Below are 17,223 nucleotides of genomic sequence, written 5' to 3'. Positions count from 1 at the left end.
GCCATTGATATTCTATAACACATGTCACAATACATTCTAAAAATGTACTGTGTTGTAACCCTTATTATTTTTGGTCTCCCAAGTAATCAATCCACAATTAGCAGAGGAGGTTCAGACTGATTTGGAAATGTGTAACAACTCAGAAAAGAAGTTGCTTTGAACTTCTGTTGCTACCTAAACCAGCGGTATTAGCCAATGTTTCAGGCACTAACATATCTGTCATTTGTACTTCCATGAAGATGAGATACTCATAAATTGTTTTACTTTTCAAACACAAAAGGCAAGTTACAGTACATGTCTTTAGCACACAGACAAAACCCCTTGAGACGACCACACTGACACATTGGTAGTGCAAGAAGTACTGGAAAACCCATTGTACTTACTGCGATTCAGATTTGGACACTGTGTTATATATCCATTTGGAGCAAAAATCATTTTCACATCCTGAATGGTACCCTGGGTGGAAAAAGAAAGTTGTTTTTTGCATGCATCTTAGTTTCACAATGTTACACTTAGTGATTAATTCCTAACACATTATCACTTCAAATATTTGCCTTGATAGTTACTCTCTAAAGGTACCTGCAGAGCAGAAGTTTCCCACCTCCATCTCTGACTATTAACACTGCAGATTTTAATAAAACATCAGACTGATCTATGCAAAAACTGATAGGATCCTCTTTTAACTCCCTTTTACTAAAGACTGTAGCATTTTACTGAAAGAGAAGGAAGTAAAAAAAAGTAAAATGATTTTACTATTACAATTTCAGATTTTAAAAAGTGTTTAAAGTTTAACTAATCATCCTGTTAATTGTCTTTATTAACTACAGTACATGTCACTTGTTACAAAATTTTAATTTGCTGCTCCCTTCATTATTACTGGGAAACTGAATGAATGACACATACTGTACTGCATGTTAAGACAGTGCAGGGGAACAGAACATTAAATCAGAAAAATAAGGAATCTGCTCAAGTGGGAAACCTGTACAAGAAAGCTTCTATCCAGAAGACAAATGCCAGATTATGTTTCTAGAAATGGAAGGTCAAGCTCTTGAAATAGTCAGTGGCTTTTCACAGACACATGTACAGTAGCATTAATCTGAACTCTAAACCAGTACTTAAATGAATTTATCTCACTGTATTGGGCAGTTTTTGTACTATTGGTATTGTTAAATGCGATATTCTAACACAAATTGAAGACAAAATACATTTTCCACAGCTCTAAAAAAATAAACAATTGGTTCTGATTAGTCCTCAGATCCTGAATGATTAGTACTTGAATATCAAAATCACATTTTATATGTTATGCAAATCAAAGTAAAGAACACTATCACCACTTATGTATACTAATAGAAAAATAGAAAATCAGTTTTTATGCATTTACTGGGGGAGAAAAAAAACAATCACAGACCACAAAGCATTATGATATTTAATATACATCCTGTTGCTATGCATATAATTATGCAATTATGACAACTTAGAACTGAAACCAATTATGCATGTGATATGTATAAATTTAATTTTACTGAATATTTAAAACAAACATTGTTCCATTTTGATAATAAGACCATCTGTGGTATTAAGTAAAAAAACAACAACAAAATTGAAAACAAACTGTTTATTTTGTTAAACAGTTATGAATGGAGATAATTGAGAAAAAATATGAACACTACAGTTCTAGAAATTGTAATCCCTTGCTACTTCCCTTCCCCTCAAAATATCACAAAATGGCCTAATTTATATGGAAATACTTTTATAACATGCACATAAAATGGACATGTACAGTACAGTACATATACAGTATATGGCATTGTGTTAGCTTGAACAGTATCATAAAAATTATCATCTCAATATGAGAGCATAGTCCTTTAGGAAACCTTAAAAAATAATTAATGCTAAACAAGGTAATAACTGCCAGGGATTTCGAGCACAGCAATGTTCTCTTGATAATAAAAAGACATCCCAAAGATAACTGTCAAATCTGGTTGCAGAAACAAAGAAGTCTGAGGCCTTTTCAAGAGCTTTGAACAGCACACAACAAAAGAATCATAGACATACAGAAATGACTCCACATATGGGCTTGGACATTGAGTGATTATCATATCATTTTAATTCCAAGTATGCCATCTAGTACTTGCTATCTAAGAATAAATCACTACAAAGCTACGGAATGCCATTCCCCTAAGTACACACAACCTAGATTAACTTACTAGTTCTGACTTGCATTTAAACTATAGACCTCAGACAAAACTTAAATCTACTTCCAGATTTCTTTAAAGATTTGCTCTCTGAGGACACAAATAAATACATTTTTTGTGCTTATTGGAAATTCTATAGCGCCACTGTATAAACAATAGGCCTTGTAAACAGTACAAATTTAATCACACTTATGGGGAAATTGCTGCAATTTCTCTCAAAGCTGTAATTATGAAGCATTCAAAAATGACAATACATACCGCTTTTTTCTGGTAACTACGTTTTGGCTACTGCATAGCAAACTACAAGAGATTTCTGAGAAAACATTCCAAAGAAAACAAAATGAAACATGAAACGGTCATTACCACCTATATAGAGTTTTGGGGCGAAATTAGAATTTCATGAATAATCTTCACGTTGAAGAACATTCACAAGAAACTGTAATAAAACATGTTGATCAAGGTACTGTAGATTAAAACAAACAACTCAAAGGAAATTGTGGATAGGGCACTGAAATTGAAATTGAAAGCTTTGGGTTCAGAGCCTGAATAGGGCAATGTTGTGCCCTCAAGTTAGATGGCTTCACACAGCTGGCTTCAGTAAACAACACTGCTGTGTAAATGGGTACAAACAATTTGCTTGTTTAAAAGTGCCTGCCAAAAAATTCATATTGGGATTCTAGGAGTACAAAACAAGCAACATCATCCATGTTGTTAATGTACAGTAGATACCCAGGCTTTTTTCAAGGAATTGCTGGATGAGATCCTCAGATCAATTCATTACAAGCTATCAGATGGGCAGAATGGCCTCCTCTGGTTTGCAACCTTGTTTATTTGATGTTCTTATGAAACAAAGGAAAGTACATATGACCCCCAGGAGAGCCTAGTGATTATCCTGGTTTCAGCAGCATTAAGCCACCCGAGTACGACTCCTGCTCCCCTACATGGGATGCTGGTCCATCACACGGTGCCCTCGTGCAACAAGTTCGAACTTGCAATCTGAGCAGCGAGCCTTGCTCAAAGATACTACAGCCATTTCGGTGGCAGAGACCTGAGCCTAACTACTACTGTACACACTGGTACCTAGAAGGACAGAGCAAGTACTGCTAATATATTGGAGGATTAAGATACTGTTTTCCTCTTAATTCGTGTGGATTGGAATTAGCCTTTGACATGCTCTCTCAAAAACAACTTGTTGCAGATACACTGACCATGAATTCAATTTTCTGTAAAATGACCAAAGTCAAAATGCCTCCTGTGGCTCCTTTGTAACACTCACTTGGAGCTTGTCTGCAAGACAAATATCTCAGCAATGAAAGTGAACGCGTTAAAAAAAAAACTGCAAACAATGTGAATAAATAACTTCTTTGTTCAAGCTACACTAAACTTAACATTTTTGCAACTATTCTGAGAGAGAGTCTGGGGAAGAAATCAACACTGCACTATTTTGCAAGAAGCCTGGGTTTGCGGCAGCATCAGTGAACCCAATTAACAATCTTCCACAGCCACTTATTCCTTCACGGCTAAAGCTCTTCCATTTCATCACGCCTGCTCAACTCTGGGAGGTCTGCTGCAGCACAGCCACAGACTGGAGCTCACTCTCTTTCAAATCGATATCAGCTAACCTACAGCTTGCCCTCTCTCAGCTTAGTGGCCTAATCATTTCACAGCCTCCCGTCAGCCTCATTTGAAACAGAATTATTTGGAGCACAATACTGCTTGTTTCTGAAAGAGATTTATTTATTCAGCCCAGTGCAAAGTTAAAATGAATAAAAACTGGATATTTTCAAGTGAATGTTCTAAAATTAGGAATGTCAAACTTTCTATACTCCTTACTCAAATTGAAAAAGTGGTTTTGGTCAATCAGATTTACTTTAGGTTTTAAAACTTTCAAATCAGAATAAAGGAAGTATGAGAGCTACATTCCCCTACCCCACCCTGAGGAAACAGCAATGGTTAATTAGCACAGCTCTACTGTTAGAAACTCTGTACCAGCAAAGGAGGGCTGTGGTCTTCATCCTGAAACAGGCAATGTTGGAACCACTGACTTGATATGAATGATAGTTCTCACTCACAACACTGCTAGCTGACAGGAGCCCACAAAGTCCCAAACGGAATCATACTTCCTTGGTAGGTAGAGGATACCTCCATCATACTCAGGCTCACTCAACCTTTACACCATCTGGGCAAGTATATACCAGCATTTGGTCAATCTTGGACACAAATTAAAATACATACTTATGTCAGACTAGTAAGGCCAATAATACAGGGTTCTCCCTACACATTTACTGGCTGGGACCATTTGAGAGCCCCAGCTTGTTGTATTCTATTACAGTATGCCAACAAGAACACATGAGATAAACTACCAATTCACAATAACTGCAGCTGCATGCAAATACAAATACACTAGCTGCATTTATTATACTTACTTTTTAGTTCCCTCTAACTATGTGCCTCTGAAATATAGCCAATGAATGCAGTTTATATACATTTGATATATCACAAACACCTTCACATGTAGAAAGAATCAAGACTTTTCCTTTCTTTTATAAATCATCCGATTGTATGTTGAAAAACCGAAAGGGTGAAGCGTGTTAGTTGTGTTGACCAAATGAAAGACAAAAGCCATTACATGTAACCAAGGTCAGGAGAAAAGCACCAAACTCATTACTTTGAAGCGGAAAGATATTTGGTGGAGTGAAGCATTTGCTTTTTTCTTTATTGCCAAGGTATCGAACTCACTGAAGGAACCATAAAGAAGCCACAAGTGGTGAAATGTGGCAGTAAAAGTAAAAAACAAATGTTTTAAACAGAAAATGTTTGGTCATTAGCACAATGAAGGATGTCACTAATAATTCTCATTTTACGGATACATTTTACGGATACGGTGAGTCGATTGGCCAGGATGGATGCTTTTATTGTGTCTGTTTTTAAGAAAGCAATATGAAAATGAGCCAGTATGACTTCAGGGAAAGATATAGCACAAGGTCTTGAATAAATACAAAAAGAAAGACACTCAGAAGTAACCTGAACACCTGAAAACCATGCAACACCCAGTCATATCTACAGTATACTGTATAAACACACAGAAGAAATAAGAATTGGCGTATTTTGATATACTGCATGAATGAAGTTTGCTAAGCAAATATACAGTGGCTTCGAAACACCCTTGTACATTTCTAGCACAGATGTGTTGGAGCCACTGTAGAATGGGTCTTATACCCTATTCTAAAGCATTGAGAAATAAGATTTTACAACAAAAAGTTTTTTTAAGGCAAATGTCTCTGACCTCCATGGGAAAATTTAATATAAGATTGTTTAACTCCAGTCTACCATTTTCCAATCATAGCAGCAGCACAGAAGAAGGCATTCAGCATTTACTTGGATAGTCTGGGAGCAAATTAAATGCTGTCTCCTGTTGTAAATGATTAATTTACCTTATTTTGAAAATGCTAGTTCTGCATTTCTACAGCATGCTTTCCTTTGAGTGAGACAGCCAGACACAGTATGCAGTTAGGATGGAGAAAACTGGAACAAAAATGTAGTAGTGATAGAGAAAGCAGAGGGGCATCTTATTCTGAAAGCCAATTAAACCAATTCCAAGGAAAGAGGCTTCATGTATTCAGTTTTGTGCCAGTTTACATACTCTTGATGTTTTTATCGTAATGATAAATGGCAAGGGATTGTGCACAGAATATAATGCATAAATGTTTTTTTGTTAAAAAAGCAAGCTATGGCTTAATGTCAGATTAAAATATATGGTTCAGAAGCATATCTCCTACTGCAGCCCTAGCAAGTATTTGAATTTTTTTTTTAAATGACGAAATTCTGTGCTACAGAAAAGCAATACATTTCTCAGGCTAAGCTTCTACCTTTGTTCTTTTCTCTTTTCTTGGTCAAAATCCTTATCAATTAATTGGTGAGCTCCTTTTCCTTTGAAACCTATGTATTTAATGTGCCATAGCAAACGATGATCAGTGTAGTCATTCATTTTTAAGAGTTTTATATTTGGTATTGTTTCACCACACGACTGGGTATAATTAATTGTTATAGTCTTTACATTCTGTGCTACCTCTTTCTTTCTGCTTACTGGCCTGGGGCTGGCTATTAGTTGTGAAAGCTTGTTTCAGAAAAAGGCAAATCAACCCCACTTGGGTCTACTGGTTCCAACTCTAGGTTTATAAGAAATCACTCTGTAATAACTTCCTTTGTGGGAACAAAGGTGAGACTGCTTCACCTTTTCTCAAATTTCCAAACGATAACTGTATGTAAGGTGATAATAAAGTAAGCCTGCTTCTTCAAATAGGGGTATCATGAAAACAGCACTGTCGAGCAAACTAATTTGAAGTACTGTGCATTCAAAAGACAGTGAAACAAAATAGAGGCCAGGGGCCTCTGCACTCGCTTAATTTAGCCACCTATTGTGTCTGGGATTGAATGCATACTATATCCTCTGGAAGAAGCCACTGATGTTAGACCCTCTATCTATTTTGCTCTCAACACCACTATTGATAGAAACATGGCTCCATTGTTCCTTTCATTTTAATTTCATTGCACCACACAGCATAGTTTTTGTGATCCAGTACGTTTATTACAAATAGATCAACTACTGTCATAAGAGCCCTGTCCTTAATAACAGTTAATGAAATGCAGATAATATCCTGAAGCATGAAAGCATAGTATACAGGATTGGTACCGTATACAGTACAATAGTTATTTTTTCAGCACAAAGGAATTGAATTTGCTTCCTTCATGCCAAAAAAACAGACGCTTTGTGTTATATTAACCTACTCCTCCTCTTACCTTAAATAGCCCATGTTTTTGATTGTGCTGGCCAAGCCATATCGCGCTCCCTGGCACTAGATCAGTTTCTGGTGGGGCTATGACCCGTTCATAAATCCTGCAAATGACAGAAAAAAAACTATTAGCTCACTGAAAAAAACTTTATCAAAAATGTCAACACTAATCTTACCAATATATTAAGGCATTCCGTTTAAAAAAAAGACATGTCACTGAAATGACAAGCACCAAAAGCCTCAGTCGACTATTCTTTTCCTACCCTTTTTTGGTGAAGGTGGAATCCAAGATAAACTAACGCAGCTCCTTTCAAGGTTAGGTTATATTGCCTTAATATATCATGGGAATGCCCACACAGTATTTCTTTTTTGCCTTGTTTATGCAGCAGCTGGAATGCTTTTTGCTTTGACTGTATAAACTTATTGGAATCTGACAATCCTTTACAAAAATGTATAGAAATTGGTCAGAGAAGCCAGGCAACAAATGGTTTTCCAGACTGATTCAAAGCCTCATTGTCTTAAAAGTCTAACTTCACACAGTCAATGCCTGTGGCATGACCTGTGTGCAGCTCTTGAAGACGCTGTTAATTGAAACAGGAAACAAAATCTGCACATGCGTGTATGGTAATGAGCTTTCAGAGAACAGCCCTCACTTGGGCATTATGTAATAAAGGAACAATTGTCTTTATAGAAGACTTTGAATTGTGGGAGGCTGTGCATAAACTTAATATCTCAAGGTCACACACTGACAGGAGAGTCCCAAGCTGTACCCAGTGCCCAGCCTCCAGAAGCCACACGCAGCAGCCTTGGATCTGAATTCTAATCCCCAACACAGAGTCTCTCTTCGACAGCCTCTGTGATTTGAGACCACAAACTGAGATGCCAATTAGGCTGGTAATTCTGCAATGGTGACATTTGTGCTTTTGGACCTTGAGCTGGAGACTATCAAAGCTCATTTTGCAAACTGGCAACAAACAGAGATGGGTTTTTGCTTAATTCAGTCTGTGTCGCATTTTACAACAGAGGTCCTCGAGATGAAAAACCTAAAACTCTCCATTGTTAAAGCAAACAAGAACACAACTTAGTCCCTTGTGGAAGCAACAGAGAAGTTGATTTCTTATTTATTCCCTGTTTTTTCAATGGGTACATTGGGAATGCAGTATTCAGTATTAATTTCTGCTGGAAGGATGCGGTAAAGATGTAACACTGAATGGTACATGTGTTCAAAACTCATACAGGACCAAAGAAGTAATCTTAAGACTAATGACAATGTGCTAAAAACATTGCAGTTACACTAAGTCATAAGAAATATTAAGTGTTGTGGGGGGTACGTTAGTCTTACCTAGGACTAATTTGTTGGTTAGCGTGTAGCTGAGGAATGTTTCACATTCAGAATGCTCTACACAGTTAGATTTATAATTGGGAAAACATTGCTTTTCAGAACTGAAACACATACAGTATCACAAATAGCAAATAATAAAAAGAAAAAAGTCGCAGGAGAAAAACAAACTGTACAAAGGAACACTGCAAAGCAATTGAATAGTTCCTGAGGGGCAAAATAAATCTTCAGCTGTGCTTTCAACTATCCAAAGGAAAAACACTTAAACCTGAAGGTAAGTGTGTATGTGCATATGTGGGTTTTTTGAGTGTGACAGGTTTTGGCATAATCAAAAGTGATTATGACCTCAGGCTGTGATAAATCAATTGAATAAACACAGTAATGCAATAGTCTGGCATTTATTTTATAGGGTTCAAACAATATTTGAAATGCAGAGATTCTGACCATAAACAGTAAAACTATAAAACAAAGGTAAGGAAAAAGGATCAGCCAGCAAAAGCTGGGGTATCATCAAAAGGTGCTGAAGGTCAAAAAAAGGGAGTGTGTTAAAAAAAGCAGCATTAACAGGGTTTCATGGAAGTTACTGATGTTCAACGCAACAACATTTTTATCACATGAGCACAAGCTTCCTCAAACCTCAAAACATTTTGTTTAGAAGAAGAAAAAATAATTGCAGCGATTTAGCCACAGCATTAAGCAACAGAACACATTTGCATTCTGTCTTAAAAAATGTAAGTTAAAGATTGCCTTCTAATTCTAAATGGCAATAAGACAGGTTTGTACTGTGAAACCACTGTAACTTTCAAATTCATCTGTTCATCTCTTGGGAGAATTCTTGACTCCAGGTTACCTGATCCTGTTGGCAGATCAATACTTAATTCATCTTATTAATTTGGTATAACTTTATGAAGGACTGCTTGAGATAGCTCACTGTGAGTTAACGGCCTGCGTAGAGCTAATGGGTGAGTTATGTACAAGCATTGCCATTGCTGGCATAATTATTGACCCTTTTAGAATACGCCTATAAAGAAATTTTCTACTGCTTCTTTCATTGAAAAATACCAGCATAACAGCATGGTTTATAAACCAGTATCCTAATTGTGCTTTCTAATGCTAGACCTCAGTCTATTTCAGAGTTCCAAGTCATTCTGCAAGTTGTAAAACAATTTACCTTATATGCTCCTTTGAAATTGTCTGACACTCACTCCTCTCCTTGCTGTGTACTCCATTCAACATGTCACCCAATCATTCAGATGTGCTTTTAATGTAACTACTACTTTTCCCCCAAATATAACTCATTAAATTAAAAACTTACTTATGTTTCAAAATAGAATACTACTTTTCCCCCAAATATAACTCATTAAATTAAAAACTTACTTATGTTTCAAAATAGAATGTCGCAGAAAATAAATTAGCAATGTAATTTAACTCATAAGTTAAATCTGAATGCCAAGAGCACTGTGAAAAATGCAGTATATGCTCAACTGACAATTGCCCAAAATAAGTATTTGAAATAATTTTTAAAAAGAGTTTGCAACTCTAAGTGTTGAAATGTTTGCAAAGTTCCACAGCTTTCCATGCCTAATGGCATTCAAAATCCTCTGTGGAGTTTGTCTACAATTCAACACTTCATCGTTACATAGCCTGTGTAACCTAATCCTCTATCCTAATTACTAATTTGCACCTTCAGCATGATGCCAAAAGAAAAACAAGACTCTTTGCTAGCAACACTACTGTCTAAGCAGATGCTAATGAGGAAAGAAGACCATGTCTGTCCCTTCAATACAGTACTTATGAACAAGTGACTTAAATGATTTCTCTTAGCACTTCAAACAAACAAAAAATCGAAATGTACAAGATATGAATTTCTACAAACAAAATAAATTTTAAAAGCAAAACAATTTTACAATTACAATTGTAAGCAGCTGAACTACATTTTGTTCATTCGCAAACAGTTTGTACACATTTGAGAAGTTTAGAGCTTACCAGTAGTAATTTATTATAATAATATAACTTGGCTGGAGCTCTGTGAGTCTTTTGTCTCTCCACTCTCTATAATGCTATTCTAATAAGTCTTTTCTGTATATACTTACTCTGAGCCCCCTGTGTGATCTACTTCAAGTTCAATTACAAGGAAATAAGATGTCATTAACAAGATATTCTGAAACAAGACTACAGAGAATGCAGAATGCAATGGGTACAGAATCAGCAGTAATGTCATATAAAAGAGTGTCATACTGAGTTCAACTATTCAGAGAAAATTTAAAGCAATTAGGCTGGCTCTGCAAAAATCAGATCAGATCTACGGTCACAATTTATGCTCAGTTTGTATAACAAAATTCATATATTCCACTTCTCCAAAGTGTTCAATTCACATTAATAATTAATCTGCAGTAACAATTACAACTGATAACTATTAAAAAAATATTTTCCTGAAATTCTTCCTGAACAAGCCAGCTGGAATAAAATTTTACAAATGTATCTCTAATGATAGAGCTTTTATACAGTACTTCTCAGTGGCCACATGTGGAATGCACACTGTCACAAAATCCTACAGTATATCCAAACAATACAGAATAAGCAAAATCTTAACACTAAAAACATATCAAACATTCCATCTACCATGTAGTATCTGTTGCTATAGAAACACTGTCTCTCTGGTGTCTTCCAGGTTCAAGGCTAGAAGAGCAATATACAGTAGGTCTTCTGGACAGAATCAGAAGACAAAAAAATGACAAAAGAGCAGGCTCTCCTACTATTCCACAGGGGACAGGAGAAGTGACGATTAAATAATGCACATGGCCACATTAATAGAGGTAATTCAAATGTCTAAGATCAGATATACAGTACATACCCAAGTACTTAGCATTAATGAGAATAAGGAACAGCAATACATAGCCAACAGGATAAATTAATTTGTCTAATTCAAATCGGCCTACCTACAGTAATTACAATATGACTGCAGTATATACAGTATGCCCAATTTAGAATGTAATAATATGTTAGGTATATAAAAATCAAAGAGCATGCAGACTAAAAAACACCTTAAATGATTCTCCCAAAGGATAAAAGAACTGCAGACGTGGTGATGAGAATCACACAGGTACATCTCACTGTGCTGCTACAATCCTAACATGAAAGCTGAGATTTTGGCTTGTCGGAAAATGCAAAAATGTGTAAGCACAACTGCTGTAAATTGTTTTATAAGCATTAGCTTTTTTGCAGTTGGATACAGTTTGCAATACTAAAAGATAAATGCAGACGTTATTATAGTGCTTTCAAACTTTTTCCCCTCCAGTTAATGGAGCCCCATCAATCCTGTTTTCAAATCCAATTATCTGATAACAGACTGGTACAGGCCTAACACAATAAGGTACAGCTATAAGGATGATTTGTTTTTTTAAAATATTTTCTTAATTTTAATATATGTTCACAAACAAAGTTTGAAAGCTAAGTCATGATTTCAGGAGGGAATGTGCTAATCATGCAAACAGATGGCAATCATTTAGATTTGTTTTTGTCTTCCTTCTCTATAAACATAATAATGTACCCAAATCCTTGTCACTTTACAATTTTTATCATATCTTCAGTGCTTACATTTGCATTTTCAATCAAAAAACCTGCTTCATACATGAATAGCCCTCTGAAGCATCCAAAACAAAACAATAAAAATAAATGGGAATGTTATCCAAAATTATGCCACCGCTGTTTAGTATCTTTTAAGATCTAGTTTGTCCCTGCAGCGTCACCATCCTGCAGCCTGATCTTGTCAGATCTGAACCGAGATCGATTTCTTTTTCATCTGTTGATAAGGTTCATCAGACCAAAAAAAAAAAAGACATGCCTTGGCAATGACATTTGGCAGCAGCTACCAGCTGCTCAGGAACCCAGAAACTAAGCAAGGCTGGCCCTGCTCATTACTGGGATGGGAGAACTCCAAGGACCCCCTCACACCTGAACTGCTGATGTTCAGGTTTTTGCAGCCTGGTATTTGTAAAGCAGTGGAACTGGGGGACACTAACACTAAAGGTTGTTCACTAATTTCACTTAATCCAGCCTTCACATACTACTGGCACAGAAGTGTTGCTCTCTTGATATACAGAGCATATTGGTTCCTGTCTTCTTGTCTTGATTTTCACCAACATTGACATTCATCAAAATAAATCACCTCTTCTGCTGTGCCCTATAAGCTTTCTCACTAATGAGACAATTTATTAGGCAAAAGTCACTAAAGAGCATCATAGTCGTGGATGATCAATCAATCAAAATGATGCCTAAAACAAAATCATAGCAAAAGTTTTAAATACAACAAAATGTCAATCAAAATTTTTTGATTCTAAGCCTTTACGTACTGTACAAGAAACAGCTTTTAGGCTCCCTGTTCCAAGAGCGAGCCATCACTGTTAATGACGGGAAAATGAATTAATTATCTCTGACCATTTCACAATGGTAAAAACAGACCCAACTAAACCAGGAGTAGACAACCCTGGTATTCGTTTGTTTCTGATTTTCATCCCAGCTCAGATGTCTTAATGCCTTAATTGAACCAATTATCATTGGGTCGGAAGTCAAACAAGCTGCAATTACAGGGCTTGATCAGGTGCTGATTGAAAGGTGCCTCTAAAACCTAAAGGACCCAGGCATCAGAAGACCAGGATTGCTTCCCATTGCTTTTAAAAGTTATCAGATTCACTTAAAACTCATTAGACTGTCCAGTGACATCATATTGTATGTAATATGTAATAATAAAATGTATTTAATGTATGAAATAATAAAGACAAGCCACTTCTATCCCACTGCAATACACATCCTCAACAGTTAACTGCAGTGAATCAATTCACATCTGCACTACACACTTTTTACATAGTCTACCTTTTTTTGGTCTCACAACTATATATTTATTTTTCCACAACATATTTATTGTTCCCGTTGTCTACATTGTGTGGTGTTGTCTGTTGTAGAGTGCATGTCCCAAGAGATCAGCGCAATTAAGAATTCCAATGTACGGTTTGTGTACATACAGTATGGCAATAAACTCCTCTACTCTACTATTGGTTGGGACTACTGTATATAAAAATTGTTAAATCTACAGAAGAGTCTTATACCTGCAATATTTTTCTGCCAGTCCATCGTAACAGTTACGTTACCAAAGAAAACGGCCAGGGGGTATGATGTAACATGCATTAACAGGATGTCGGCTCAAACTGTTCATGCCTGCAGACACTGGTCACATTGGAATGGATTAGTGGGTACTCTGGCCAACAGGGGACCACAACTACACAGTCCTTTAGGAATTTTTCTTTTCCTAGCTGGGGAAGACCAGCCACGAAGAAAGACTCACCACACGAAGCACTAAGTCAAAGTAGGTCTGGTCCTATGTAGCACAGAGGATTTCCAACAATGACGTGAGTGTATCACATCTGATACGCCCAGGACACCACAATTGTGGTGATTTCCTAGGGATTTATGTTATTCTTCCTTTCAAGAACTACTTTTATACTAGTAGGTTTAAGGCATCTCCAGAAGGAACATGTTTCTTTGAAGTAAGGGTGGGTAGATCTTGAAATGGCAATGAAAAAAAAATCAACAGACCTATGAAACATATATTCTAAAAAAAACACTAATAACTAGGTGTGACGAGACCCTGGTGAACAGCTCCAAGCTGACCTGAATCTCTTTAAAGAGACTTTCACAGGAACTAAATCAATAAAAGAAAAGGCTTTCAATTTAACATTTATTGACATTTAAACTTCTCCTTCATTAGGCTGTATAATGAAGAAGGGTAATTACTACCATAGTGATTGGTGAAGCTTTTCAAGCATAGTTTCTTTTTTTGCAGTGACGCTTCATATCGATTGAAAACAAGAATAGCACAAATGTGTACAGCTTACTCTGAGGATCAAAATACAGTTTTAAAAAACTGCTTTTCCAAATGTATGAATTGAACACAAGAACACTTTTGAATATTTGCACAAAGTGTTGAAGAGCTTTTTTCACTCTGTTTTTTCATCTAGCACAACTTTTTTATGAACTATTGGGACTTTGTGAGCTCTATACTACCAGAGAATATATACTGTATATATACAAGTAGGGACAGTAACAAAAATGCTATGGACACTGTATTAAACAGTTTATGTTTGCCCAGATTTAGAAGGTTTTATCCGGACATTTCAAGTGCACTTGAAGCCTCGTCACTACACCGTAAGTACAGGATGCACTTAGTGAATAACATGTAACAGCGAAGCTTTTATTATTACAGAAGCAGAGTTCTAGAGTGCGTAATTTAGTAACTAAAGTAACTAAGTTTCATATTCAATTGCAAATACCACAAGCCTGTTCAATGGTAAACTTTCATTTAGAGGCAAATGTAAAAGTCAGTCCTTACCAGAGCAAGTGCAGCTCATCAGGCCGGAGTGCCTCCTGGTTTCTGCAGCATTAACCAGACTAGAGAGCAAGTGAACAGAACACTGGTCCATCACAGGGATGACCTCCAAGAAGTGCCAGTCATCACTATGATCTTTATTCTTTGATTCAATCACTCTATATGCTATACGATAACGTAAACTTAAATTATATGTAAAGAGATTTAATTGGGAAACTACCTTCTTACAAATTTATTGCAGTTCTCTTTAAATCCTACAATTTAAAATGTAGTACCTTTTGGCCTCCCAAGGGCAACTACCAATCCCAGATGCAAGTCAGTTCAATTTGCTGCTGCCAATGACTGGAACAATCTGCAGAGTAAGCTGAAGCTATCTGCCATCGTATCTGACTGCGTTTTTAGTTGTATGATTAAATCCTTTCTATCTGACACAGGCACTTGTTAACACTGCCATGTCCAGTTATGCTGTGTCCTGTTATGTTATTTTTTATTGATGGTCCTTTTCTTTTGTTCCCGTTTGCCTGCTGTGTTACACTGGTGTAAGCCTCAGCTGTCTTTTAATAAAGAATCATCATCATCATCACCACCACCATCATTATTGTATACCTAAATTCTAAGAGTTGCTGCCTCATTAGAAAGTAAATACGATGTGATGGATGCATTTGATCAGCATCTAAAATGTATAATTACCTCATGGACCTACAATGTGGTTGTGAGAATTGAACTCAGCTGGAGCACTTATCCATGTAGTACAGCTCTTCACACTCAAAATGAAATCCTAATGGAGATTGGAGTCTAGATCCCAAGTTGGATCAGTGCTTGGTCCAAATGTACTCTGTGAATGCGGTGTGTTTGCTCCCCACTGTTATTCTCATATTGCAAATTCCACACAAACCAGCATTCAGACCAGCTTCTTGTTCTTCTAAGTGCTAAGTGGCAGCTTCTTGTGTTCACAGAAAAAAAAAAAGAAGAATCCTGAAGATGAGAGAAACTGCAAGCAAATTAAAAGGTTTCAAAGAATTTAGGATATGTGGCTCTACAGCACAGACATGATGATAATAGGAAATTTGAGCAAATCTTTACTTTCTCAGAAGAGATTACTATATGATCAGCTGTTTCTTTGCCAGTTGTTAGATAAGATCAGGGGAAAAAGCACTGTCCAGTACGATTTTGAGGATGCAAGGGTGTGCAAGACCTATGTATTTGGCAGATAAAAAATAACTAAATTCAATTTTTTCATTCTGGGGATGAGAGCGCAGGCATGTTCAAACTTCCAGCTATGAGCTTTTAGCAGATTAAAACATTACTGTATATTTATTTTAGATGTGAATTTTGATAATGACGGGCACAGTAATTATTTAGAGAAACCACATTTAATCATGCTGAGCCCAAAGGCCAGTACTGACTTTAAAGATTTTCTAGTAATCCGCCTCACTACAGGCAAAATGCTCGTCCCACTTTTCTTCCCTCCTCTGAATGCTGTTTATCCAGGGAAACGTACACACAATAATAACAACACTTCCAATACTTGTTGGAGAGGAAAATTGGATTAAATTTGTCAGCATTGCTATGTTTCCTGAGGATATCATGAATTTACTTCTGCATAATTTAAATCCTGCATTATCCATCACTCTGATCTGATTAATTACCTTCTTCATATCTGTCCAAAGTATGACTCTACCACACTTTCCACCCCCCAGGATATTAGTTATAAAAAAAACTCTTTCCCACATACTGCAGGTTGCATCCAATTCTAATCCACATTGTCTGTGTACTGCCCTCATTTCTCTTCTTTTTATTTAATGCTTTTGTCATCCATTCTCTGCGAAGTGACCCACTTGGTTAGTGCTTTGTCTATCACTGCTTAACAGCTTTCGTTCCATTTGACACTGCATTACCTGGCAATAACCAAAAGTTTTTCGCATCCATATTCTACAGCTGAGTGAAAGAGGAAAACGTAGAGAAGTCATCTTTCTTCTTTCCCTCCCCCAATGAGTCAAAGAAAAGCACGTTTTAATCTTTCCAGGCATTGCTGGGCGTTCGCCTCGAAGGTTGCTGAAACAATGTTGTGCCCCACGAGAGCCCCGGTATGGATCGCAAGCATCAGCAAGCGACGTGACAAAAGGATAACGATATTTCTTCTAGAGTTTCACAAATCGTATTTCATTTATATGCTCCTCATTGAGATTGGGATGACTGAATCCCTGTCTGTTTTTAAATCACACCTTAAAACCTACATTTCCCACTGGCATTTTTATAGTCATACTTGTATAGCATATAATGTGTATTGTATCCATTGTTATGATTTTATCAATGTTGATATTTAATTCTGTTTTCTCTTATTATATTAAAAATTAAGATGTATAAAATGTATTCTATTATTTTATTTTTCCTAACAGTCCTATAAAGCAATGTACTATACAAACAGCAGCATTTTCAGGGCCTCTCATTAAGAAACATCTACAGAGGCAGAAATGGGTTAAAACATCATTGCATCTCTTGCACAGCTATTTC

The 17,223-nt window shown here is 36.5% G+C and overlaps 1 protein-coding gene across 3 annotated transcripts in view; it reads right to left on the bottom strand.

The window, feature by feature from the left end:
• LOC148645650 (protein kinase C-binding protein NELL1-like) overlaps positions 1 to 17,223 on the bottom strand; it is a 161,768-nt gene that overhangs the window by 111,317 nt on the left and 33,228 nt on the right. For all 3 annotated transcript variants that reach the window (XM_088611671.1, XM_088611670.1, XM_088611669.1), the window contains exons 5-6: positions 6,996 to 7,092; positions 384 to 456 (exon numbers count right to left, since the gene is read on the bottom strand). In XM_088611671.1, the coding sequence (XP_088467797.1) occupies positions 384 to 456; positions 6,996 to 7,092 (170 nt within the window). The remainder of the gene's footprint in view (positions 1 to 383; positions 457 to 6,995; positions 7,093 to 17,223) is intronic.

This window comes from Lepisosteus platostomus, chromosome 18, assembly GCF_059453375.1.
Source record: "Lepisosteus platostomus isolate fLepPlt1 chromosome 18, fLepPlt1.hap1, whole genome shotgun sequence".
Taxonomy (NCBI): domain Eukaryota; kingdom Metazoa; phylum Chordata; class Actinopteri; order Semionotiformes; family Lepisosteidae; genus Lepisosteus; species Lepisosteus platostomus.
The sequence above is the reverse complement of the archived record's forward strand: the minus strand, read 5'-3'. Positions and strand labels throughout refer to the sequence as shown.